The 25,094-nt window shown below is 36.4% G+C and overlaps 3 protein-coding genes across 6 annotated transcripts; 1 reads left to right on the top strand and 2 right to left on the bottom strand.

The window, feature by feature from the left end:
* The first annotated feature begins 831 nt into the window (after positions 1 to 831).
* LOC137393580 (uncharacterized) lies at positions 832 to 20,059 on the top strand. 2 transcript variants are annotated; one of them, XM_068080203.1, is made up of 7 exons: positions 832 to 858; positions 11,676 to 11,859; positions 12,402 to 12,534; positions 12,853 to 13,302; positions 15,615 to 15,776; positions 17,944 to 18,384; positions 19,795 to 20,059. In XM_068080203.1, the coding sequence occupies exons 3-6, from the start codon at positions 12,417 to 12,419 to the stop codon at positions 18,381 to 18,383; spliced, it is 1,170 nt and encodes a 389-aa protein (XP_067936304.1). In that variant the 5' UTR covers positions 832 to 858; positions 11,676 to 11,859; positions 12,402 to 12,416; the 3' UTR covers position 18,384; positions 19,795 to 20,059. The 2 variants fall into 2 exon arrangements, with proteins under 2 accessions (XP_067936304.1, XP_067936303.1); XM_068080202.1 differs by having other exon boundaries at positions 845 to 885.
* LOC137394160 (uncharacterized) lies at positions 8,862 to 9,266 on the bottom strand. The gene has a single exon (XM_068080880.1). It carries the CDS (start codon positions 9,264 to 9,266, stop codon positions 8,862 to 8,864), a length of 405 nt encoding a protein of 134 aa, XP_067936981.1.
* Positions 20,060 to 20,766: 707 nt separating the features above from the next.
* LOC137393809 (uncharacterized) lies at positions 20,767 to 25,094 on the bottom strand. Of its 3 annotated transcripts, XM_068080509.1 has the most exons (4): positions 25,058 to 25,084; positions 24,878 to 24,979; positions 21,999 to 23,112; positions 20,767 to 21,481 (listed from the first exon to the last, which is right to left on the bottom strand). In XM_068080509.1, exons 3-4 carry the CDS (start codon positions 23,104 to 23,106, stop codon positions 21,123 to 21,125), a joined length of 1,467 nt encoding a protein of 488 aa, XP_067936610.1. In that variant the 5' UTR covers positions 23,107 to 23,112; positions 24,878 to 24,979; positions 25,058 to 25,084; the 3' UTR covers positions 20,767 to 21,122. The 3 variants fall into 3 exon arrangements, with proteins under 3 accessions (XP_067936610.1, XP_067936611.1, XP_067936613.1); XM_068080510.1 differs by lacking the exon at positions 24,878 to 24,979 and having other exon boundaries at positions 25,031 to 25,094; XM_068080512.1 differs by lacking the exon at positions 25,058 to 25,084 and having other exon boundaries at positions 24,929 to 24,965.

Below are 25,094 nucleotides of genomic sequence, written 5' to 3'. Positions count from 1 at the left end.
ATAATTTTATTAATTCTATGTATGTTGCGTTTGACGATCTATATACAGGTGCATCTCACAGAATGATAACGAGTATATGTTGTGCACGCCCTATGTTGGGTGCCAGAGATTACGCCTACAAGTGATTTTGCCTACAGGAGATTACGCCTACAAGTGATTTTGGCGGTAAGAGTTTATTGCAATGGATCTGTACATGTAATTATGCACATGTGTCATGTGTTTATGATACAACAAAAAACATGTTTTACTGTTACATTTATAATAAAATTTAGGCACGTATAACTAGATACATATGTTTTTAATATCATCAAGGTTAAATCAATGATATAAAGGGGATATAAAGTTATAAACCCCCACTGGAGATTTATATCAGTAGTTAAATCAAAGATATACAGGCATACAGCTCCTACAGGGGCTGTATAGAGGCTGTATATCATTGGTTAAGCATATGGCTTGATTATATTTATAATACCATTAAATACGAACCAAAAATCATCAAAAAATGTGCAATACTATTGATTTAAAGATATAATTTGTATATTTATATTTACAGTGTAATGTATCATTGAGTCATGAATATTTTCTTACATCATCTGTACATGTATGTACTGTACAATGTATTGCAATCCTATCGGAATACATGTATTTTAGTTGTGTAATGGCGAATTATATGTTGCCCTAGCGTCTATAGCGCACCGACAACAATATGATTTTTTACTCGGAAAGTACATTTGGCGGAACATAGGGCGTACGGAACATCGTCTTGAAACCGTCATGTCAACTTTAAAATAAACAGGAAACACCAAACAGGTTAATCGAACAGTCGCGGGCGCAAGTTCTAACCAATCACATCGGAAAGTATGTCCAGCCGACCAATCTATTATGGTATACTCATTTCCAACTATAAGTTCCTGAAGTGTTAGACAGATCGATTGTTTTGTTTGTTCTATCAAAAGACATCCTCGCAGTTTTTATTGAACTTATTTACTAAAATAAGGATTCGCGAAAAAATGTAATACCGTTACTAGGAACAGTATGGCCTGAAATTCACGCTTCATAAATATCTTATATTAGGAGTGCAGCACTGCAGATGGAACGAGTGTCGCAAAAGTTTTGCGAGTTTGCATAACCGAGTTTGCATTCACCGAAACGTTGTTGTCATGGTATTATAAAGTAGTAAAAATGGAAACTTTGTAAACAATGTACACTCTGCAAAAAACTATCTACTGCTTTTTATTGTTGTAAAAGCAGGGTTGGCTCGGTTTAAACCAGCCGAAAAAACCGGTTATGGTTTTTTCATTAATCTTTGGGAAAAACAGTATTTTAAGCTCCTAGTGGTTCCTGTGCGGTAGAAATGCAATTCTATGTAAATATCAGCTGGGAAAGCTTATTTAGGACACAGTAGCAAAGTGATGGCAGAGCTCATGTTGAATCTACATGAAATCCTAGCACAACAATTAATTAGTGAATTTCAATTGGTTTGATCAAATGATATGATGATCCCTTTACTGATGAAATATAAAAACCATGTAAAATATACTAATCCAATCATTGTCTCTAATAATGATTGAATACTTACTCAAGTCTGGCCAGTGAGAAAGGATTGCTTATAATTAGAAATTAAAACAATAAAATCCTTTTGGACCAAAGCCTTAAGTTTGCAAACTAATATTTAATTTATTGAGCACAAGCCAAAGCGGTTGGATTGTTAGAATTCAGTTTATCAAGTTTGTGTTTTGAAAAGTTGAAGTTGTGTCTCAAATTTCTAACATGCCTCGCAAAGAGGATCCCGTTTGGCAGTTTTTCACTTGAACTGCAAAATGCAAAGGTTTTAAGGGAAAATGTAATAGCTGTGCTGTGATAACGCAAGGTCACGCAGACAGGTTTAAAGCTCGCTTAGCAAAATGTCAAGCTGACAACACTTATTCAGACAGTGATGCTAGTGTTCAGGTAATAGAAGTTGTGTCATCTTCCACGGCTCCAAGCACTGGCAATGCATCTGCATTATGCTCTGCTCTTCACCACCACACAACTAACACTTGATTAAAATTCCTACTTATACATAAAGCTGGATGTGATATATTCACTTTATGTGATAAGATTTATGCTCTGTATTTCATCAATCATGTTTGATCAAAGATTCATTCTGAAATTTCCATATGTTTTCTCTCTTTTGTTCCATAACAACTCCCACAGTACCATTTTTAACAGATGATTTCACATATGTATGTTCAACACTCAATCATGCAGCTATAGTGAGTGATGTTAATTAGTCTTAAAATTGCAAAAACCTTGGTCAAATTATAAAAAACCAGTTTAAACCACAAAAACCAGTTTAAACAAAAAACCTGGGTTTTTCATAAAAACCATGGTTTTTTCCAACCCTGAGTGAAAGTCAGCGCTGACTAGCCACTTGCAAGTGGGTTCTACGTACAAGTTGTCTTACACCAAATGAGTAATAGCTCTCATGCACAACTGTAATTGTTGCAAGCACGGTGACGAATGAATGTGTATCGCTCTTTAATGCACAAGCTCTATAAGCATGAAAAGATAGAACAATTCAATACAATCAAGCCTAAGGCTGAAATGAGTTTACAAGTAATAAATAGTTTCAACAGTTGTGAAGATCAATGTCAACATCATTCGGCAAGCATGGCGAAGAACTACACTCCACTAAGATTTATGTAAATATAACAAAAGGACTCAGGAATCAGGAATGCAAAATCGTAATTTCTATTGGTTGTTGTTTAGCAGTCACGGACAGTTAATCGCTAGTAGTGTGTACACCTTAGTGTTGGTAATTATGTCAAAACAGCTAATCCTTCTAGCGCAGCTAAAAGTTGATTTGAGCAATAGTGCGCACGGGCCTTAAAGGTTGACTCGCAACAAAATTCACATTACACTTATTTGATATCAAAATATTCAACATGTCTTACTCTGCTGTGTTGTAGGTGCAAAATATGTGGAAATGTGATTACAAGCTCTTAAAAGCTCAAAAACGAAAAGCCGCTGTAGATTGGAATCTCTTTATTTCTCTGACGTAGTCATTACAGTTTGGTTATCGTCTTGTCACGTGATGTTCTCACGTGAATTGAAAGGCCAACAAAAAGCTCAATATAAAACTTATCGTAGCACTAGTTTATGACAAACACTTCATGTTTTACCGAAGACCCTGTATCAAATATAGATGTTCGCTACTTTACAGTTTTGTTTCGGCTTGGTCTAATCGGCAAGTCGTAATCTGATCATGTGACCCAATACATCGCAAATAATTTTTGCAGCACTTTTCGATTATCACAGGTGACCAACAGGCTCATCATGATTATCAGACAATGATATGTACTCCTTCGAGCGAAGGTTAAAAAGTTTAACGAGTTTTTATGGTAAGTTATAAGATATCAGTGCTAAAAGTGACAGCATTACAATGACGATAAAACAGACGCGTAAGAACAATAGACATGGTTTTATTGAATGCGTGAAGTATATTTGTGAAAATATTTCGACGAATAAGGTTGCATGAAAGTGTAAACAGAAACCATCCTGTAACAACTACGTCCCATTTGAGCCGTTTTGGAAAGCGAATCCAAACCACGGCGGACTCGTGTGGCTGCAATTAACTGTTGGTTTTTTAGCTTTTAAGAGCTTGTAATCACATTCCCATATATTTTGCTCCTACAACACAATAGAGTAAGACATGGTGAATCTTATAATACCAAATAACTGTAATGTGAATTTTGTTGCAAGTCAACCTTTAAGCAGTCACACTTGTAAATGTAAGAATGTTAGGATATATCTGTATAAACAAAGCTGCATAAAGGTAGGTTAATGTTACCACGCTGTTCTTAATGAAGATTAATAGCGTAATTCTCAGCCCTTAGTTTTGTCGTTTGTAGTCTGTATCACTTGCTCTGTGCTCTTTTTTCTCTGTCTCGCCAGGTTATCTTTTCTTGTTGCATATTCTTAGCCTTCCTGTAGAGCACTGGCTTACGGCTCATTATATCTGGAGTTATGTGATAGTCCATCGGCTTTTCATAAAAGCTGGCTTGTGTAAGGGAGAGTGGGGCAAATCAGTGGCCAGTGGGCTTGTTTACATCATTTTCAATTTTTACCTCAATAATTAAACATCTTTCTAGGTCATCTTATAAGATATCCTAATTGCTTGAAAAAAATAACATCAATTTAGGTGAGCCATGATTTTGTAAAATTTAATGGTAATTTTTTGCCCTTTCACTTTTATATCCAAATTTAGAGAATTGCATATCTTCTTTGTACATCATCCCATGTTAACTAAAGTCAGTGGAGGCAGCTATAGACATGTTCTCTTCACAATTCACCCATCAATTTCATGATGTTACATCATCCTGAGTTGGGATGAACATTTTGGTTACTCAGTGTCAAGTGGGGCACGTTGAAACACACAGGGTATGGGGCAAGTTGCAACACGTTTTAATGATAAGAATAAAGGGGCAAGTTGCAACATTTCGCAACTTACCCCTCTATTAGTATGGAGGAAATAGCTCGAGTAGCATTGAAACTGCTGTTTAATACAAACTTTGATTGATGACATAGCTAAATAGCTAAAAGTTAATCCTCACGATGAGCATCTACATTTCTGGACAACATTGATATCATGACTGCAAATACTAATATATAGAATGATAAGTTTCATCTTTATATCAACACTAGTTGTACTACCCAGCGTTGGTTGGGTAATAAAAAAGTCTTTGGACAAAAGGTTGATTTGTATTTAACATATTTCAACATTTGCCATTCTAACTTTCAAACTACATATCAGGAGAAAAGTGTTTTGTGTAGTTGAAACAAATTAAGAAAGAAAATACAAACAACTAAAGATTTTCAAACTTTTTCAAACAACTGTAACTTTCAAGCTTTATATATTAAGGAAAATGTTTTGTGCAGGGCAAGTAAAATAGAAAAAAATAAAACAACTATAAAAGGGTTTAAATGTGAAATAATTAGCAAGTAATTGTTAAATTAAGTCGGTTTTGCCATGATTACGATAAAAGATGATTTGGTAATGATGCAATTAATAGAACTGAGAGAAAACAAAAAGAATCTTGAATATGTTAAATTAATAATAACAGTTCTTGCATAGAAGTGTGTGCGTGTTTAAAACAAGATCATTGTCCCACCAGAAGCTATCCATAAAAACTTTGAATACGACAATACTGGTACCTCTCGTTACTGGTACAAATGTAAAAATGAGATATTGTACTCTTTTTGTCTGACAGAACAAAGAATGTCGAGGCTCTTCTTATGGAGATATGGTAATACAGTTGTCCGAGTGAAAAGAATTGGGCTTGACTTCGATTTTTAACAATTGAACCTTACAAAAAGCTGAAAATAGAAGTTCAAGAAAACACAAAAAAGCATTGTGTTTCAAATAGTTAATAAAATTCATAGAGTTTCAAATAATACGTCATTTAGCCTGTGTATATGATATATGATAGTGTCTTTGGTCAACACGCCTTGTATAGCTCAGTGGTAGAGAGCTTGAATTGAAAACTTGTGGTTGTAATCTTGCATCTACTAGTATCAGTTATTCTTTGCTCTCATATATTAACATGTATATACCGTATATAGATTTAAATTCTCTTATTTCGTCTATAAATTCTTTATAACTTTTTGAAGTTTATGATATAAGTTTCTAAAGTTTGTTTCATTATTATTTCATATTGGCATCTTTTAAACATAATTTGAATATCATGTTGTAAGTTTAAAACCTAACAAATTAGTAATTCGTAATTAATTTCACATTTTATAACCAAGCTTTATTTATTGAGCAGCGCCGGGTAGTACAGCTAGAATTACCTTCATAGTTTTTATGTTATTTCTTTGAATTAAAATAACTTCTTGAATCAGTTCTACTTGAAAAAATTTCTCTTTGTTTGTATGAATATTTTTCAATTTTTTTATTTAATGTTTATTTTAACACTTTATTTTAACCATCTTTTAACTCTAATTTTGTCACTTATCTGTTTGCGAACACGTTTTTCTTATAACGGATAGAAAAAACAGATAAAACAAAGTCCTAACTGTGAAGGAAAAGGGAATAGTGAAGGGGAAACATTAATCTATATATTTTTCAAAGTATATCGTATGTCTATGTCTGACTGCATTCTAGCTATAGCTATTAGAATCTTGATATTAAAATTCTGCATTCTGATGGATTTGAACTCACGACGAATACCACTGAGCTAGAACGGCATGTTGATCAAAGTCATTTTCTATACCGCATAACCCATGTACATCCTAACTATTTTAGCATAACGCCCATGTGTTACGATGCCCCTGTTCACAAGTATTTTGGGACCTACGTGTAAGTATATATGCAATGCGACGCTTCTTCATCTTTTTTCGTTAATGCTAATAATTTATCCCGAACTTGAAGATTGGCGATTTTTGTACTGATTATATACGTTACCAAAAGATAGAGGTTGCATCGACATTTCGTAGTTTACATACTTGCTAATTATTTTACATCTACATTTAGTTTGCTACTAATTTATTCCAGCTGCTCAAAAGATTTTTTCTCAGCTACATTATGCTTTTTGGATTCTGATTTGGTTCCATGCGTTCCACAATCATTAAGTATAAACAAAATCTTTGTTCGTTTAAAAAACCTTTTTGCCCTATTTCTGTTAGTTCAAATTAAAACATCTTTGTTTGTATTAATATTTTTCAGTTTGTTATTTAACATTTTAATAGCGATATAGTGTGTTAACAAGTGCAATTTTCTTTCCTCAACAAACAAATATTGCAATTCGTTACGTGTTTCACAAAGGTTCCTATCAGTGCTCGCTCTGTGTATTAGCTTACGCATCTTTCCTTCTAAACCTAAGCAATTGTTAATTCATAATTAATTTCACAGCAAACATTTGTAAGATTACTGTAACATTATCTGTTAAATTTACTGTAAGATTTATCATATAAGATCACAAGTATCAGTTATTCCTGACTCTCTTATATTTACATAGATTTACATACTTTTAAATATATCTATATATTTCTTAAAGGATGTGTGTATGTGTGTCCCTCCAGCTATAGCTATTAAAATCTTGAAAATGAATTTTCGCATTCTGGTGGATTTGAACTCGTGACAATTAGCACAAACGTATTGACAAGTTACTTTTCTTGACGCTCTACCACTGAGCTAGAACGGCATAGTTTTCATACACCGCATACACCATGCGCTTGCTAATTATTTTAGCCTCGCGTCCACGAGTTACGATGCCTCTGTTCAAAAATATGTTGGGACTTATGTATATGCAACACGATGCTTCTTTGTTTTTTGTTTATTAGGGCTAATTTATTCGACCCCACGATATCGACAATAATTTATCTCGAACTTGAAATTTGACGATTTGTGTACTGATTATATACAGTGTAACCTCGGCTCTTGGACGCATTGGTTCTTGACCAACTCGGTTATCAACCAAAGATTTTAAGATTTGTTCGTCACTGATCTCAAACATAAATTCGAAAGCATGCGCATTGAAATTGGAACAGCTCCGAAAACAGCGTGCAAACATTCGTTAAAAAATGGAGAAGCAATTTACGCTTCATAAATTCTTTACAAAAGGAAGGAACCATCTGGGATGAAGAGATTTACCGATTAGATTCGCTAGAGAGATAACCCGTCCAGTCGAGTTACCCTAAATTGTTTTGGAGAGATTCTCCTTCAGAAATGTGAAGTGAACGTGCCATTGCTGTTTATATTTTCCTTTTCTTACGATTTTTGATGTAACTTATCTGTTGCATTTTTTTGCTGTTTCATCATCAATTTCTGCAATTTTTGTAATTGTATCTTAACCTTTAATGTTTTTGATGTTTTAATGTTTACTTTTGTTTGCTTTTTCCATCATCATAAATAGAAAACCTTTTATTAAAATTAAACACAATCTATATTTACCCATTTTTATTTATAGTATGTAGTATACACTACAGTTTATGGTGTAAAATGTAAAATACTTTACCGAAGTTGATTTCTCGCTTTGAAATGGATTAAAATTGACTTACATTCATTCTAATGAGAAAAATTGTTTCGGGGCTCGAACAACTCGATTTTCGAACAGAGGTTCCACTGTACGTTATTAAAAGATATACGTCGCTGAAAGTTATGAAATTTTAAATTTACAGTCGTTTGAAAACATTTACAATTGTTTTATTTATTTTTAATTTAGTTGTCTCTCACAAAACTTTTTCCTCATGATATGAAGTTTGAAAGTTACAATTGTTTGACAAAGTTTGAAAACCTTTACAGTTTTTTTTATTCTCTCTTTTAATTTATTGCAACTACACAAAACGCTTCTTTCATGATATGTAGTTTGAAAGTTCGAATGCAAATGTTGTTATATGTTAAATACAAATCAATTTTTTTTCCAAAGAATTTTATTACCCGGGCAACGCCAGCTAGCACAGCTAGTTAATATACAGTGATGTGCAAAAGAAAGGGCCCACCCTAAATTGTTGTGTATTTCGGACAGTAAACCTGTGCTGAAGCAAAGGTGTTCGCTCCAAGTATAATAATGTATATATTTTTGGAATCAGCAGCTTCTGGAGAATCAGAACCTGATGTCATTTTTGATCTATCCTGCAAAATGTAATGTCTGGGATGGAATTTCCATTGCAGCTTCCGAAAATGCCTAATATGGCATAATTTAATTTCATCAGTATTACACAAAGTATCATTGGGAAACTCTTTTTGTCGAACAATTCACTCTCTTGGAAGTGTTGGTGGCCCTGAAAAGGGCCGTTGGGGTTGATTTTGGAAGGTCATTAGTACTGTGTTGGCCATCCTTTGTTGCGAATGACCATCTGACAGCGTTTAGGCATGCTGTTTACAAGTTTGAGCAGTTCTTCTTTCGGTGATTTTCCATGAGCAGGGGTTTGCGTCTGGCCTTGCAGCCTCTCAGCCCATACTTGATCAATATCCGTCTCACAGTAGATGGATGAACCTGAACACCAGCAGAATTTTTCCATTCCTTAGTCAATTGTTGGCTGGTAAGGTGACGGTCGTGTAAGGACATGCGGACAAGGGTTCTCTCACTTCTCTCAGTAAACTTTCTTGGTCTCCTCGATCTTGGCTTCTCAGCAAGGCTCCCATTTTCCTTCCAGTTAGCAATGGTTGTCCTGACACTTTTCCTGGAGTGTCCTGTCTCTTTAACAATCTCTCTCTGTGATTTGTTACTCTTGTGGAGGTGAACAATGACAGCTTTTTCCTCAGTAGTCAGATGCTTGGTCATGATGCTTAGTCGATGACAAAATTGCGAATGCCTGAAGTCCCGTTTTCGCTCCCTTATATACACAAATTCTAAATTTTGCAGAATGCTAAAATTTTAATATAACTCAAGAATGGGTTGAAGTGTCAGACAAACTTCAAAGTGAGTGAATATCTCACTTCAATCAGAAGCTAGAGCCAATTAAAAATTGGCCATTGTTTGACGGGATTAGCGAAAATAGAGTAGGATCAAAGGAGGCTAATTAGTACTCGCTCATCCATTGCTAATCCATTTACACTGGAATTACTCACATCAAAAGGAAGCTGAGTAAATGCCGAGTCTATTGATATATAGTTTAGGTAGATTTCAACAAGTTGGCACAATTTTATGAGCATTTGAAATTTGGTCTACATGAACGTACATATATTGGCAATGAGAATCAGAGGTGGGCCCTTTCTTTTGCACATGATTGTATATCGTGAGCTCATGGTAATGAAATGATCCATGACTTTTCAGTCCGCAGGCTAGAACGGGTTTGTGACTCCCAAATAGTTGGGAATCATTGATCTAGTATTGATCTATATCATCTTTACTTCTCTTTTTCCTCATTCCTTCTTTGATAAAAACATTAATGAACAATACTTTTGGTAAAAGTCCAGAATGCTGCATCGTTACAGCTGAGCAAAAGTAATTTGCAGGTTCAAATATTGAAGTGGCTATCCAAGTCAGGTTTCTCATGTTCCTTCCTTTCCCCTTTTACATCAAAAAATTATTTGTCTTCTGTAAGCTGAAAGCAAATGTGCACATTACTTTTTAGACTGCTCAATAATTAGCTTTAGCCAGTGATTTTGTTGATTCAACCGGTCTGAGTTGTGTTCTTGTCGAATTTTGGTAGTGTCTACATTTTTTTAACACTACAATGAACACTAGAATGATATCTTCAGTCCTGTAAAATGGATTCCTCCACACAAATTACCTCAAATCATTTAGTGGAAGTGCTTTCTGGTGAGTGCCTCACCAGTCTGATTGCTTTAATACAGTCAAACATGGATAACTCGGCAACGGATATTTCGAACACATTGCTAACTTGAACGGATTCTTTGGTCCGTTCATACGCAATGATAAATTGCTTGAGATAACTCGAACTTAACATCATTAACTCGAACGGTTTTTTGCCGAAGGAACAAACTTTGGTTGATATTTATGTAAATTCCTTCAGATTAAAACAAACTTTGGTTTGTTTCAATCCGAAGAAATTTACATTAGTCGCGGAGCTACAACTACTCTGCTTTCCTAACGAGTAAAGTGCTCCTTATATGTATATCGTGTACATACATTTCCCCCGTACCGTATAATGGAACCGATTAGGAAATCGTATAAAACCTGATTAATGGGGTCGCTAACACGTTGACTATGTTACGACCAAACTAAAAACGTAACAAAGTATTAGCGATAAAATTTTAATAAAGATTGACACAACATGCAAAATGCATATTGTAAGAGTGATTATATGCGGATATATAAGGATAAAACACCTTTTTACAGACTACACTCGATAGGTTTTTTAAATGAAACAACTGATCAGATGTAAAGCATGCGATTTTGGATTGGTCATAAATGTTTACTCGTCTGAAGTTTTAAAAATTATCCGAAAATTCAGATATTTTTCTATCAGCTGAGATTTGTTTGTAGTTTCAGGTGATGTGACTGCCAGGATGTTTCAAGATTAAAATTGGCAAAATTGATCTCTGTTTAAACGCTCCAAAGAAAAAAGATGGGTCTTATTCTCTGAGTGTTTTAACGGCAATCAAGTTTTGCCAATTTTAATCTGAAAACCTCAGGGCATTACATCACCTAAAACAACAAACAAATCTCAAGTGACAGAAAAATATCTATACTTCCTGATAAATAATTTTGAAACTTTACATGAGAGGCTCTATAACCTGCAACAAGCAATCTATGATTTTGCTTTATACATAGTTTGTATATGTACATGTATCTTCTGTTAAATACATGCACTTGTGACAGTGCTCTGATAACTTGAACGATCTGATAACTTGAACACTTTCGCTCGGTCCCTTGAAGTTCGAGTTATCCATGTTTGACTGTAGTTAGTTTTGCTTCGCTCTAAGAATTTCTATAGTAAAACATGGAACACGGTAATGACCAGTTAGGAAATGAGAAATTGAAGCAATTTAATTCTAAAACTGCTGTGTCAACCCTCCTATGAACCTGTGACCATCGCTTGCATTAGCTATTGGCTGAAGCTAATTTTTACACATAGCTTGTCCGAATAAATTGTTAATTGCTCATTCTTATGTTTGCTTTAGAAATATTAGTATGACAACAGCAGAAATATGCACTATTTGTTAACCATCGCTACTGTTCACCATGGTTACGCATCTCATTTTATATGAAATTAAATATTTGCAGGTGACAAGTGTAGGTGATGAAAGCCTATAGCTATCGGGATGGACCAATTAGCCCACCAAGCTTGCTTTAAACTTGCAAAGCTATACACCGATGATCTGCTATTTAGAAAAAGCCAAGATGTTCAACTAGCTCATATAGCATAGATGTGGCTATGATATCACACTGACAGCAGACCTTCCACCAGGTGAGCAACATTTTTGACTACATTTATGGTGTTCAATTTTAGTTTGCTTCAATTGTGCTATCATTTTACATAGTGTTCTTCTCCTTACACTGATTTATTGTGAGATGTTAACCTCTGCTCCACGATGTTTCAAATAAATTTTAGAAAGGGACAAAACGGTCATTTCAGGGTTGTCAGAAAATTTATTTAAGTGTACAAAATTGAATGTTCTGGATTTTTCTGTGTATTCAGATATCCGCTAGTGTTGCTCAACATTGCAAATACATCAAATGCAAAATTTTGAAAGTTATCTGGCTTTTTTGTCACTTATGTAAGTCTAAGCAGTGGCTCTCCCGTATTTTGAGTTAATCACAAATTTAAATTGCTTTCACCTATTTTGAGTAGCTTTACTGCCTCTTTTAGTAGGAATTAAGGACAAGCATCGATTTGAATTTAACCCATTAGCTTTTTGTGGAGATTTATTGAGTGTAGGATACTAGAAATGTGACGTCTTTACGGTTATCATAAATATAAAGACTTTACATATTTGCCTGTCATTGTAGGTCTTCATTTTCATAATGCCTGTGTCATCGATAGCTAGGCCACCAGCGCCTCAGATGTACGCTGCTCCCGCTGCCCACCCATCGAATACAAGATATCCACCGCAGTTAATAACCGGTTTCATCAGGAATCCAGGTATTTTTTTGGTTTCCATTCTTTGCTCTGTGTTCTTGTGAACAGATGTAAGTTAGAGTGGCATGATTAAGTCGGAGTTGCCTTTCGATTGTCTGACTCTTCATCTGACATCATTTACTTGACAATGTCGCTTTACCCTCGTACTGCTGCTTTAACGTCAATATGCGCTTCTCCTCTTCAATGAGCTTAACCTTTTCTATCGTCCTAGAGCTGGGACGATGACTGCGTTATTCTGGATAATATGGCTTTGTGCATTACTTAGAAAGCTGGTTTTTGGATGGTACTGATGAACAAAAATTGAAACTCTTTGTATTGCAGAGATGTTAAGGGCATTTGAACAACTACGGCAAATCGGTCGGACAATGGAGTACTACAGCCCTTCCTACAGCGGGAAAAGTTTCTTCGAAGCTGTTGCTTTGCCAACCAATGGAGAGTTCCTCGCCGATGATCTGCGCAAGCTGGTGTACTGGAAGGGACAAGAATATCCTGATATCTTCTGTCACTACTTGCTCAATGCGGAGTCCTACAAGGAGAGCATGCGGCTCATCAAATGCCCATCTTCGCGTTGGGGTCCGGAGATAGAGAGCCTGCTGGTCATGCTCGTATCTCAGTCCTGCGGCTTGAAAGTCGTGTTGCTCAAGGATTTTGCTCCGCCGATGAGATGGGATGCTGAAAAAGCAGTTAATGACACGCATGTTGTGATTGCTCGAGAGAAGGACCCAGCAGGTCATTGTCTCTACTACGCTTGTCTCAAGCTTGACCCTAACGGTGAGCAACAATACTGATAGATATTTTTGTATTATATGCGAGTTATAGATATTTCTGTATTATATGCGAGTTATAGATATTTCTGTATTATATGCGAGTTATAGATATTTCTGTATTATATGCGAGTTATAGATATTTCTGTATTATATGCGAGTTTTAGATATTTCTGTATTATATGCGAGTTATAGATATTTCTGTATTATATGCGAGTTATAGATATTTCTGTATTATATGCGAGTTATAGATATTTCTGTATTATATGCGAGTTATAGATATTTCTGTATTATATGCGAGTTATAGATATTTCTGTATTATATGCGAGTTATAGATATTTCTGTATTATATGCGAGTTATAGATATTTCTGTATTATATGCGAGTTATAGATATTTCTGTATTATATGCGAGTTATAGATATTTCTGTATTATATGCGAGTTTTAAAATGCTGCACTGATAATAGATAGTTGTGGAGTTGTCTTACAGCGGTAGTAGGAGCATTGTAGCAGTTACAGAACTCCAACATAGCAGAATTTCTTTGTGCATGTTACATCGGTTGTGTCACAGTTTCAATGGGAAGTAAATTTTTTTGGTCTTAAAAAGTGGATCACTCAGTTGTGTTGATCGTAGAGTTTTAAAATCTGTATATTCAAAACAATTTTCCACAGATGCATATCATCAAGAGACATTAACTGCTCAGTTATTAGTTTCCATAATTCTTTTTCTCGGAAGGTAACATAGTTCAATCTTTTACTGGTTCACTCGTCATGCTACATTTTAGCGTCTATGTGAAAGTTTGGGCTCTTTGTAAAAGAGCTTTCCGTTTACTCGCAACTGCTAGAGTGCATTTTTAGGAGCTGTACAACATCTGCTTGATCAATATCAGATTCTACCATTGAATATCAACTAAAATATTGTTTTCTACATTTTTAGCTGGTTTCATGTTTTAATTAGGTTTTACAGTCGAGTCAATAGCTATGTCTATGGTTCATTCAGTGGATGGCATCTGATCATTACAGTCAAGTCAATAGCTATGTCTATGGTTCATCCAGTGGATGGCATCTGATCATTACAGTCAAGTCAATAGCTATGTCTATGGTTCATCCAGTGGATGGCATCTGATCATTACAGTCAAGTCAATAGCTATGTCTATGGTTCATCCAGTGGATGGCATCTGATCATTACAGTCAAGTCAATAGCTATGTCTATGGTTCATCCAGTGGATGGCATCCGATCATTACAGTCAAGTCAATAGCTATGTCTATGGTTCATCCAGTGGATGGCATCTGATCATTACAGTCAAGTCAATAGCTATGTCTATGGTTCATCCAGTGGATGGCATCTGATCATTACAGTCAAGTCAATAGCTATGTCTATGATTCATCCAGTGGATGGCATCTGATCATTACAGTCAAGTCAATAGCTATGTCTATGATTCATCCAGTGGATGGCATCTGATCATTACAGTCAAGTCAATAGCTATGTCTATGATTCATCCAGTGGATGGCATCTGATCATTACAGTCAAGTCAATAGCTATGTCTATGGTTCATCCAGTGGATGGCATCTGATCATTACAGTCAAGTCAATAGCTATGTCTATGGTTCATCCAGTGGATGGCATCTGATCATTACAGTCAAGTCAATAGCTATGTCTATGGTTCATCCAGTGGATGGCATCTGATCATTACAGTCAAGTCAATAGCTATGTCTATGGTTCATCCAGTGGATGGCATCTGATCATTACAGTCAAGTCAATAGCTATGTCTATGATTCATCCAGTGGATGGCATCTGATCATTACAGTCAAGTCAATAGCTATGTCTATGATTCATCCAGTGGATGGCATCTGATCATTACAGTCAAGTCAATAGCTATGTCTATGGTTCATCCAGTGGATGGCATCTGATCATGGTAATTTTGGTGTCGGTCGACTAACATATAGACAGCTGCAAGCTTCTCCTTTCTGGTTATGCTTCACAACCATGTAAAATTTGTGCTGTTTTAGATTTTAGAAAATGTAGACGGGTTTAGGTTGATGTTCTCTATTCTAGAGGTGAATTGACTATAACCGTCGGTGTGGCTGAGGGATTCAGTGGAGTTTACTTTACATATTATTGGTATTTAAAGTTTTCACAAAAACATTACATTAAGTAGATTGTGGCAAAACATTACATGTAACTCTATTATTTTAAAAATAGAAATACTAGTTATCTTTACATTTCCATTGACATCAACTTTCTACTATTAGTTTGTCTCAAATGTTTTATGGAACGGTAGTCAGTCTGAGGTAGACGAGATGTCTTTCAAATGTTTCAGATAAAACTGGGTCGACTATCATAGAGGTAAGCCCGACTCATGCTCTTTCATGGGCTCCTGTCGAGGCCATGAATGAAGCATTGGTAGGAAAGGTGGCAGAGGAATGTGAAATAAAGACGACTGGTAGGATAGGGGCGATTGTTGCCAACCCATGCTATGTAGGTAAGTAATATAGCTAAGTTAGTGCAGTTGGTTTTTAAAGCGCATAAATTATATAATTGTTTTATTATATAGTTCAATACATCAGAGTCTTGGCTTTCACATGAGCCTATATTCAATACACAAAGAATAATAGAACTATGAAAAACAGGGTGTCAACAGTATGTTCCGCAATAAAAAAACACTTGGTTGCAGTTCCCGCAGTGTGATGTCATAACTATTATTTAGCCTTGGGTAGTCGATCCCTTTCGCTGCCATTGAGACTGCGCTTTTCTGTGACAATCGGGGCTGTTGAACCCAGAGAGCGCTAATAATAAACTAGGATTCTAGATAATAACGCCTGACAAATACTAACACATGTTAAAGGTTAATTAATTGTGCTTCAATAAATATATTGTCCTTGATAAAGGTAATGAAATCACATCGATTAAGTTGTGACCTGCAGTTGCGTGGCCCTAGGACTATATGTCAATCGCACTTTCACTAGATCACGCAATGCTTGATATTAATTAGTCTCAGTCGCGCCCCTCAACATCACATTAAAAAGAGAGGGATAGTGCATAATATCATCGGGAAAACATAGTATGGTGCTTGGAATCTGAGTTGTTTATCATAGAAATAATCTGTACATGAAAAGCTAATGATACTGATTCCTTTGTCATCTTCATTGTTTCTCTGGAGTTGTCCTACCTTCGCCTGCCACTACTATCATTATCGTTGTTGATAAATATAAGCGGTAAGCAATACAATAAGCGGTAAGAGCACACAACATCGGATATGAAAATTGTGGCGTCATGATTTTCGAGCCAGTACCGTTGAACATTTCTACAGTAGAGCTATAGGGAAATCCTATAAACACCCACCAATGTCTGTCTCACTATGTCAAACAATGGCTCATTCGAAAGCCAAGACTCTGGTGTATTGAAGTATATGATATAAAAATTATGCGCTTTAACTCGCATTCATTTATACAGGGTATTCGTACTAGCATGTAAAGTACAGTTCAGCAGTATTGATTGTGTAGGGAGGTTGATTTGTAAGTTTTGCTTGTGCAATAATTAAATAATAAACATCTGTTTTAGTTGCATGCATTACTTTAGTTTTAATAGATATTAACATAACGTTTGTTACAGTAGCGTGTTTGTCGATATTAACAGGGTTTGTTACAGTAGCGTGTTTGTCGATATTAACAGGGTTTGTTACAGTAGCGTGTTTGTCGATATTAACAGGGTTTGTTACAGTAGCGTGTTTATAGATATTAATAGGGTTTATTACGGTAGCGTGTTTATAGATATTAACAGGGTTTGTTACGGTAGCCTGTTTATAGATAATAACATGGTTTGTTACGGTAGCCTGTTTATGGATAATAACATGGTTTGTTACGGTAGCCTGTTTATGGTTAATAACATGGTTTGTTACGGTAGCCTGTTTATGGATATTAACATAAGCTGATAAAAACATAAAATGGTGGAGCTAGATTTGTTACCATGAAGGGGCCATGTCAGGTATCATTATCTGCATGTAAGGTCTGTCTTCACTATTGTGGCATAAATGAAGCTGTACTAGAAGCTCTTACTAGATGAAAAGTGTGTGCGCCAACAGCTATAACTCAAGCTCATGCTAACAAGATTATGGACACTATAGATTGTAAATAAGAAGATATGTCGACTTTACGTGAAATTAAAAATAGGGTTGGTCTAAAAGTTGGCTCTTACATTTGCATTGCAGGTTGCAGTTCTTATCTCTTTTCCCAGCCACTATGTTGGCATCACTAGCTCTTTTGCTGCCACTTGACATGTTGGTCGCCAACATTGGCAGCTGTCATTAACTTTTTGTCACTCCATGCCTCAAGTGTATTTTGTAGCCTGTAAAAGACCCTCTTTGAAATCAAGTGCGTTACCTTCGTTGCGCATGTGCGTTACCTTCGTTGCGCATGTGCGTTACCTTCATTGCGCATGTGCGTTACCTTTGCTACCATTCTCAGGGATGCAATTTTCGCAATTTGCATCTTGTCCAAGTTGCTAACCATCATTAAAATGTAACTGATGATCATGAAACCAAGTGGGTAAAAATATTCATCTGACTCGTTTGCTTTTTCGATGATACTTGAAACAACGTACATACAGCTTTCCCTTAGACTGTAGCGTCTGCAATATCACTTTCATTATAGGTCAAGGTAGTGCCATGGACCAGCTAGCACAAATGCACCTCACTGTCGTTCCGGTTCCAGAAGACAACAACAGCTTCTTTGTGAGTGTTTGGAAACGTTCTGGCCGCGAGTTTGACTTTCCGGATGCTCATCAGATGCGTATCGAAGTGCAGGCGCATGCCGATGTCAACAGAGATGAGTTCAATGTCTACTTGGCAAAAAATCTCGACTACTCGCATGCCGTTGAATCGATGTTCAACGATAACACTTGGTCACCAGACTGGGAGGAGTTGGCTACGAATGTGATGCTCGAACTAGGAATCAACCTGATAATCCTGAGAGATTTCAAGGAGCCAGTCAGGGCTGAGGGATGCGAGGAAGATCCGTTCGATCCGAAGAGACACACCGTGATAGTTCAGCGTGGGCACTTCTACTTATCAACCAAGCCTCTTCTTGAATAAGGTATGTCTATATTGTCTGCAGCTTCAAACCTCTTTCCAATTTATACGCTTGGACCGATGTGAGTAAATTTCATTGCAAAAATTAGCAAGATATTATCTTGTTACAGCACATCAGTTATATAAGTACTGTTTCAGCTTATTCAGACTCTTCAATATTTTGGCTTTCAAATGAGCCATTATTTGACATGGTGAGACATTGGTTGGTGTTTATAGGATTTCCCCCAGAGCTCTATCACAGAAATGTTCAATGGTATAGGCTCGCAAATTATGACGTCACAATTTTCATATTCGGTGTTGTGTGCTCTTACCGCTTATTTATCAACTACGATAATTACTCTAGTAGCAGGCGAACGTAAGACAACTCCAGAGAACCAATGAAGATGACAAAGGATTCAGTGTCATTAGCTCTCCTTGTACAGATTATTTCTATGAAAAATAGCTCAGATTCCAAGCACCATACTATGTTTTTCCGATGATATTATGCATTAGCCCTCTTTTTTTTTGTGATGTTGAGGGGCACAACTGAGGCTAATTAATTTCAAGCATTGCATGATCTTAAAATGAACGCAAGGATGAGAAAAGCAGACTCTAACAATCACCCAAAATCTATTAACCCAGAACATGTGTTTGTATTGCTTGGGCGTTAGCACGATCCCCGGACATTGTTGATTATCTAGAATCCTAGTTTATTATTAGCGCCCTCTGGATTTAAAAGCATCGATTGTCACAGAAAAGCGCTGCCTCAATGGCAGCGAAAGGGATCGAAGAATTAAGGCTAAATAATAATTATGACATCTCTTTGTGGGAACTGCAACCAAGTGTTTATTGCAGGACATACTTTTAACACTGCTTTTCATAGTTCTATTATTCTTTGTGTGTTGAATATAGGCTCATTTGAAAGCCAAGACTCTGAAGTACTGATATATATGATAAAAATACTGATATAATTGATGTGCTTTAAATTGAAAGATGGAGAAGAATCATATTCGTTTGTTGGAATAACAAAAAGCTGACCTGCAATTTTTAAGACGTCATAAACCTTATTTGGTACTCTCCTAACTAAATGCTATTGACCTAATATCATTTAAAAGCGTTACTTCTTGAGCTGTTGAATCAATCATTTGTTCCTTGTTTAGTGTGCTAATTCTGTTAAAAATTAAAACTTTTTAGTATCAGATATACCTATGGTCATCTTTGATGCTGCAATCTGTTAACTTTTGCAAATCAAATTACATAAAAAACCAATTGTATTTAACAGTTTTTTCGGTCTATTCCTGTGTCACCATGTTATAAGAATTCAGCTGGTGAGGAAATTTAAACTCACGGCTGTCATAATTTTTAATAATATTCACTCGTTCTCAATATTATCTTACTATGCTGACTGGTTTTATGTTGCATTCTGTTTCCATAGGATGGCTACCCTTGCACAGGCACAAGGTTGCAACGGTGACGCGTTCGATCACCTACTTTCTCTCTTGCTGTCGACTATCTTAGTGACGATCTCGTTGTATTGTTGTATGTGTTGTATATTATCTGTCATAGTTTGTAGATATTGTATGTAAAAGGTAACCTTCACTTTCTGTATGTATCTGTGTAGATAGTTTTAGTTTACATTCATGTTTGGTTTAACTGGAGTAAATCTCTTTGTCAATAAACTTTCTGTTGTAAAGCTTTCATTTGATTGTAGTGCTTTCAATTTCGCTTCAATTGCTAGTCTCCTCGTTCAACATATCTTCCATTTGTAGACATTGTTTTTCAGTATTGACGCTTTACAAATGCTGGCAGGTTGACTCAGTTATTATTCACTTTACTTCAAAAGAATATCATGATTGCAAGTTATTGAATGATTAGACAGTCGCACAAGATAACCATTGAAAGTGACTACAAATCAGTTTTTTGTGACACGGAGTTTGACGCTGATTTGGTGTCGCGCGGTTTTTAATGTTTCTGGTGACTTAGTATAGAATGCTATGTCAAAAAATAGATTTTCAATGCAAGAGGCACATTCAGAACTGTTCACATAAGCCAGCAGTTTTTTTAAAGTTCACATGATCCATTTTATCATGATCAAGACCAAATATTTGGTGGTCGAAGAATAAGAACGATGCCTTATAAATGGAAGCGTAACTTGAGATAGCTCTGTCCTTTTTGCTGCTCACTCAATATTAAGAATTGGCTAATGCGCTGCATAGCAATATTTCTACCAGCAGGTACTCCCCTGATAATTCCTCTTAACAATCCTTCCGAATCTTTCTGTCCTGTGTGTAGTCCTACTGATGGCTTACGGAGTTTGACTAAGAACTTGCTATGTTAGTAAGCCTATATAAAATGTAAAGGGCCAAGGCTATCTTCAAGACCAGCGCTAGCTTCAACACTTCGATAACTTTCTTTTGTTAACAAACCCATCCAAAAGTGCATATAGAAAGCATGACCTACAGTTTTACTAACAATATAAGGTAACAACCTGCATTGTGCAGCAGATTCTCCTAAACAAATTATCTTCATGAGATTACATACAATCGAATACAAGAAGCTGATTAATTCTTTCTATGGCTGCCATCATATTTTTAAAAATAACTAATACGTATTAAGTGAGATTGTCAACAGGCGCAAGTGGGGTAAGCTCTCCACACAAAAAAACTAACTGGATGTGAACAAAAGAATGGTCAACAAAAGGACCCGATAGAACATGCACATGTTGATTGATAGAGCAGGCATTCATAATCAGGAAATCTGCTGCTAATCAGGAAAGAGTTGATGATAAACGTTTAGTAGCCTGTTTTCATAGTTTCTCATGTACGGATCCTTCCGGAGCTTGGATTGTGAGTACTTATGGTTTCTATAATGATGTACTACAGCAACTGAGCTACTAGCATTAACTACCGTGTAACCTGGCAGCATTTTTCTTATCGTGTGTATGTCTACAATATCAGTTTTACTTGTATCAACTAGTAGTTTACTCCACTGATAGAAAGGAAATGTTCCCACTGTCTGAATGTGGCTTAGACTCCAATATTTCTTTTGCAGTTTTTCGCTCTCTTTTGGTTGGTCAGTCTGTGTATTCTTTGGAAACAGTGTGCATCTAAATACTGCGGCACCTACAATAAACAGAATATGACCTCTACAATGTCAAGCGGGTGAAGCAGCCATTTTTCTCACCAAATTAGTGACATATTAAATAACAGAAATGGATTATTATGAATAGGTACTGTAATTGCTTGAGTGCTTCTTGGTTCAGTTGGCTTTATCAGACTCTGTTATTCTGTACTGATTGATTTCTGCATCTCAAACATTTGCGAGTATGAAAGCAAATAGTTACTTATAGTGATAGCTGGTCAGTATGACATCCTGTGCACCCTTGACTTAATTTCAAAGGAAAGTTTGCATGAATATTGTTTAAAAGCTTAGTTATAGGTAGGACAACTCTAGCACAGATACCTCCGTTATGAAATTTTCCCAATGTTTGACTATATCACCAGTTTGTGATCATCGAACAGGGTCGGGATAATTGTGAACTTTTTTGACAAATGCTCAACTTACAGCATGGAGAAACTTGCTGGAAACTTCTTATTTATCCTAACTAGGTGAATTTCTATAGGATTCATTACTACTTACCAATTGTCTGGTTGGTAAAGGATTGTTCCACGATAGATGACCAGTTATCACTTGTTTTTGGCACAAGTACTTCGTCTATGTCTATGAATGACAGGTGCTTAGCATGTTGTCTGTGGTTATAGAGGCAATGGGCATTTGATGCTTTTTGTCCGTAGGCATGAGTTTTTGCAGCTAATGACTCCAAACGCCACTGATAAACTGTTGTCATCGAAAGCGATTCAAGAAGCTTTATCACTCTCTCAGATGCAGATAAGGCATAAAAATAGAAGTGTTCAGCTCCAAACAGTGAATTTGCTGCCATAAAGTGTTTTATAGAATCTAGGTCGTCATAATCATTAAACAGTGGCTCAACGCACACAGCAAATCGATAAATGTGAGTCATCGTCTTTATTGCCACTGGGAATTTTACCAGCAGGCTTTTATTTATCTTCGATTGTATTGTAACACTTGTTGGAGCTGTGAGGTTTGTGTTACACGCATAAATGTAGCTATCATATGTTTGACCTTCCCAAGGATAAAATGTTGATATTCGATAGTAAACAAAGATATTGCTGAGTTCTGCCGTGTTAGCATCATTTTTTACTGTACACGTCAGAGAGTCAAGGTGTTCATGATTATCGTTCATGGGGCCGAAACCAACTAATTTGATTTTAGATTGCACGACGTCATAGTGAGCTGAGTAGACTAAATATGTACTCTCGACGTCCAATGAATGAAAGTCTGACAAGTGAATTGTCTCCTTTTTTACATTATCCCTCTGCTGATGGGAATCTTCTAATTTTTCTAATCGCTGTGGTCTTTTCTTCTCTACTTTGTCTTCCTGCTGTTGATTGGTCAATTCCCTCATTTGCTTCAGTTTTTCATGGACATCAGAAATTTGGTCTCCAAACTTGAACTGCTGCTCATAAGCATCATCTTGGGCACTATTAAATGATGTCTCATCACTTTGCAGACGTTGGTGAATCAAGTGCTCATTTCGACTGTCAAGTACGACAGATAATTTTTTCAGCATTGTTACCGAGTTTCTCAGCTCGTGCAGACATAATATGATGACACTACTCGCTGCGAAAAGCAGGAGCAAATATTTGAGCTTCGAATACCGTAGCATGACCCTCTACAACAGAATGTGCTGTCTATTAACACTCTCAATACCATAGCATGACCCTCTACAACAGATGTGCTGCCTATTAACACTCAATACCATAGCATGACCCTCTACAACAGATGTGCTATCTATTAACACTCTCAATACCATAGCATGACCCTCTACAACAGAATGTGCTGTTTATTAACACTCTCAATACCATAGCATGACCCTCTACAACAGATGTGCTGCCTATTAACACTCAATACCGTAGCATGACCCTCTACAACAGATGTGCTGTCTATTAACACTCAATACCGTAGCATGACCCTCTACAACAGAATGTGCTGCCTATTAACACTCAATACCATAGCATGACCCTCTACAACAGATGTGCTGCCTATTAACACTCAATACCGTAGCATGACCCTCTACAACAGATGTGCTGCCTATTAACACTCAATACCGTAGCATGACCCTCTACAACAGATGTGCTGCCTATTAACACACTCAATACCGTAGCATGACCCTCTACAACAGATGTGCTGCGTATTAACACTCTCGATACAGTAGCATGACCCTCTACAACAGATGTGCTGCCTATTAACACTCAATACAGTAGCATGACCCTCTACAACAGATGTGCTGCCTATTAACACTCTCAATACCATAGCATGACCCTCTACAACAGATGTGCTGCCTATTAACACTCAATACCGTAGCATGACCCTCTACAACAGATGTGCTGCCTACCAACACTATTAATACTGGTCATGGTTAAGACTCTTCAATTGCTGTCAATTGTTTGTTTATGCTTGTCTAAATCTCATAGACTGAAGATTCTAATGATAAACTACAACACATAATCATCATATGTATAGTGTTCTATAAAAAGTATCAGATAAATGTAATGCAAAAAAGCCATCTAGAACTGGCAATGTTATTCAATGCGGGCCAAATCTTACATCGACCTCTTCATGAGGCATAAAGTTAATAAAAAGTGCTTATCACAGCTATTCTCCACATCTATTGATACAGAGAATAGCTGAGATCAAACCACCAAATATTAATCCTTTGATGATTAATTATTAACCTACAGTTTTGGTGTCAAACTTACTAAACTAATAAATGGGTTAAACTAGTAACTAGTCTGGCGCACTAACAGGTAGTCAGGTCATCGATTAAAGTTTTACCTCTTATCGACTTTTTATGATCGTCTCCAAATCCCCAAATTCAAAGTTTCTTTCGCAGATCTGATTTCTATTTAAATGAGATAAACATATGTCTACAGTTCTGATGTCCTCTCTTTTAATTCTCTCTTTTAATCACATAGAAACCAAGGAAGCTTTTTATTTAGCCTTCTTGTATAATAGTTTAGTGGCATTTCTGCCCAGTTTTAATAATATGTGTTAAACATTTCAACCAAAGTGTTGCTACTATCGTTTATCTGCCATGATATAGTTCAACAATATTCTCCTCTCCGCAGTTTACCGATCAATGGCTAAAACAAGAGAATAGGAAACTAAAACCAAAATGAGAAGTAAATTGTCTTGACAACTATCCAACTGACCTTCTCATGATTCTGTGTTTCTCACGCTATATTTAAAATAGGCTTTACTAGCGTTAAAGTAGGAAGACAATCCCATTCTCTCACCTTTAGTAGCCGACGGAGAGCTCTCATTAGGTATCTCACTAGGTATCCCACCTTTAGTAGCCGACGGAGCGCTCTCACTAGGTATCTCACCTTTAGTAGCCGACGGAGAGCTTTCACTAGGTATCTTACTAGGTATCTCACCTTTAGTAGCAGACGGAGCGCTCTCACTAGGTATCTTACTAGGTATCTCACCTTTAGTAGCCGACGGAGCGCTCTCACTAGGTATCTCACTAGGTATCTCACCTTTAGTAGCCGACGGAGCGCTTTCACTAGGTATTGCACTAGGTATCTCACCTTTAGTAGCAGACGGAGCGCTCTCACTAGGTATCTCACTAGGTATCTCACCTTTAGTAGCCGA

The sequence above is a fragment of the Watersipora subatra genome, chromosome 4, assembly GCF_963576615.1.
Source record: "Watersipora subatra chromosome 4, tzWatSuba1.1, whole genome shotgun sequence".
In the NCBI taxonomy this organism is placed as follows: Eukaryota; Metazoa; Bryozoa; class Gymnolaemata; order Cheilostomatida; family Watersiporidae; genus Watersipora; species Watersipora subatra.
Note: the sequence above shows the minus strand (reverse complement) of the source record. Positions and strands in the feature narration are given on the sequence as shown.

What these genes read in the sequence shown, in the direction of transcription:
- LOC137393580 (XM_068080203.1), top strand. Translation starts at nt 12,417, where the DNA reads ATGCCTGTGTCATCGATAGCTAGGCCACCAGCGCCTCAGATGTACGCT. An exon ending in TCTCAAGCTTGACCCTAACG is followed by an intron (nt 13,303 to 15,614) that starts GTGAGCAACAAT and finishes CAAATGTTTCAG; the next exon opens with ATAAAACTGGGTCGACTATC. An exon ending in TGCCAACCCATGCTATGTAG is followed by an intron (nt 15,777 to 17,943) that starts GTAAGTAATATA and finishes CTTTCATTATAG; the next exon opens with GTCAAGGTAGTGCCATGGAC.
- LOC137394160 (XM_068080880.1), bottom strand. Translation starts at nt 9,266, where the DNA reads ATGACCAAGCATCTGACTACTGAGGAAAAAGCTGTCATTGTTCACCTC.
- LOC137393809 (XM_068080510.1), bottom strand. Translation starts at nt 23,106, where the DNA reads ATGCTACGGTATTCGAAGCTCAAATATTTGCTCCTGCTTTTCGCAGCG. An exon ending in CTTTACCAACCAGACAATTG is followed by an intron (nt 21,482 to 21,998) that starts GTAAGTAGTAAT and finishes TGTTTATTGTAG; the next exon opens with GTGCCGCAGTATTTAGATGC.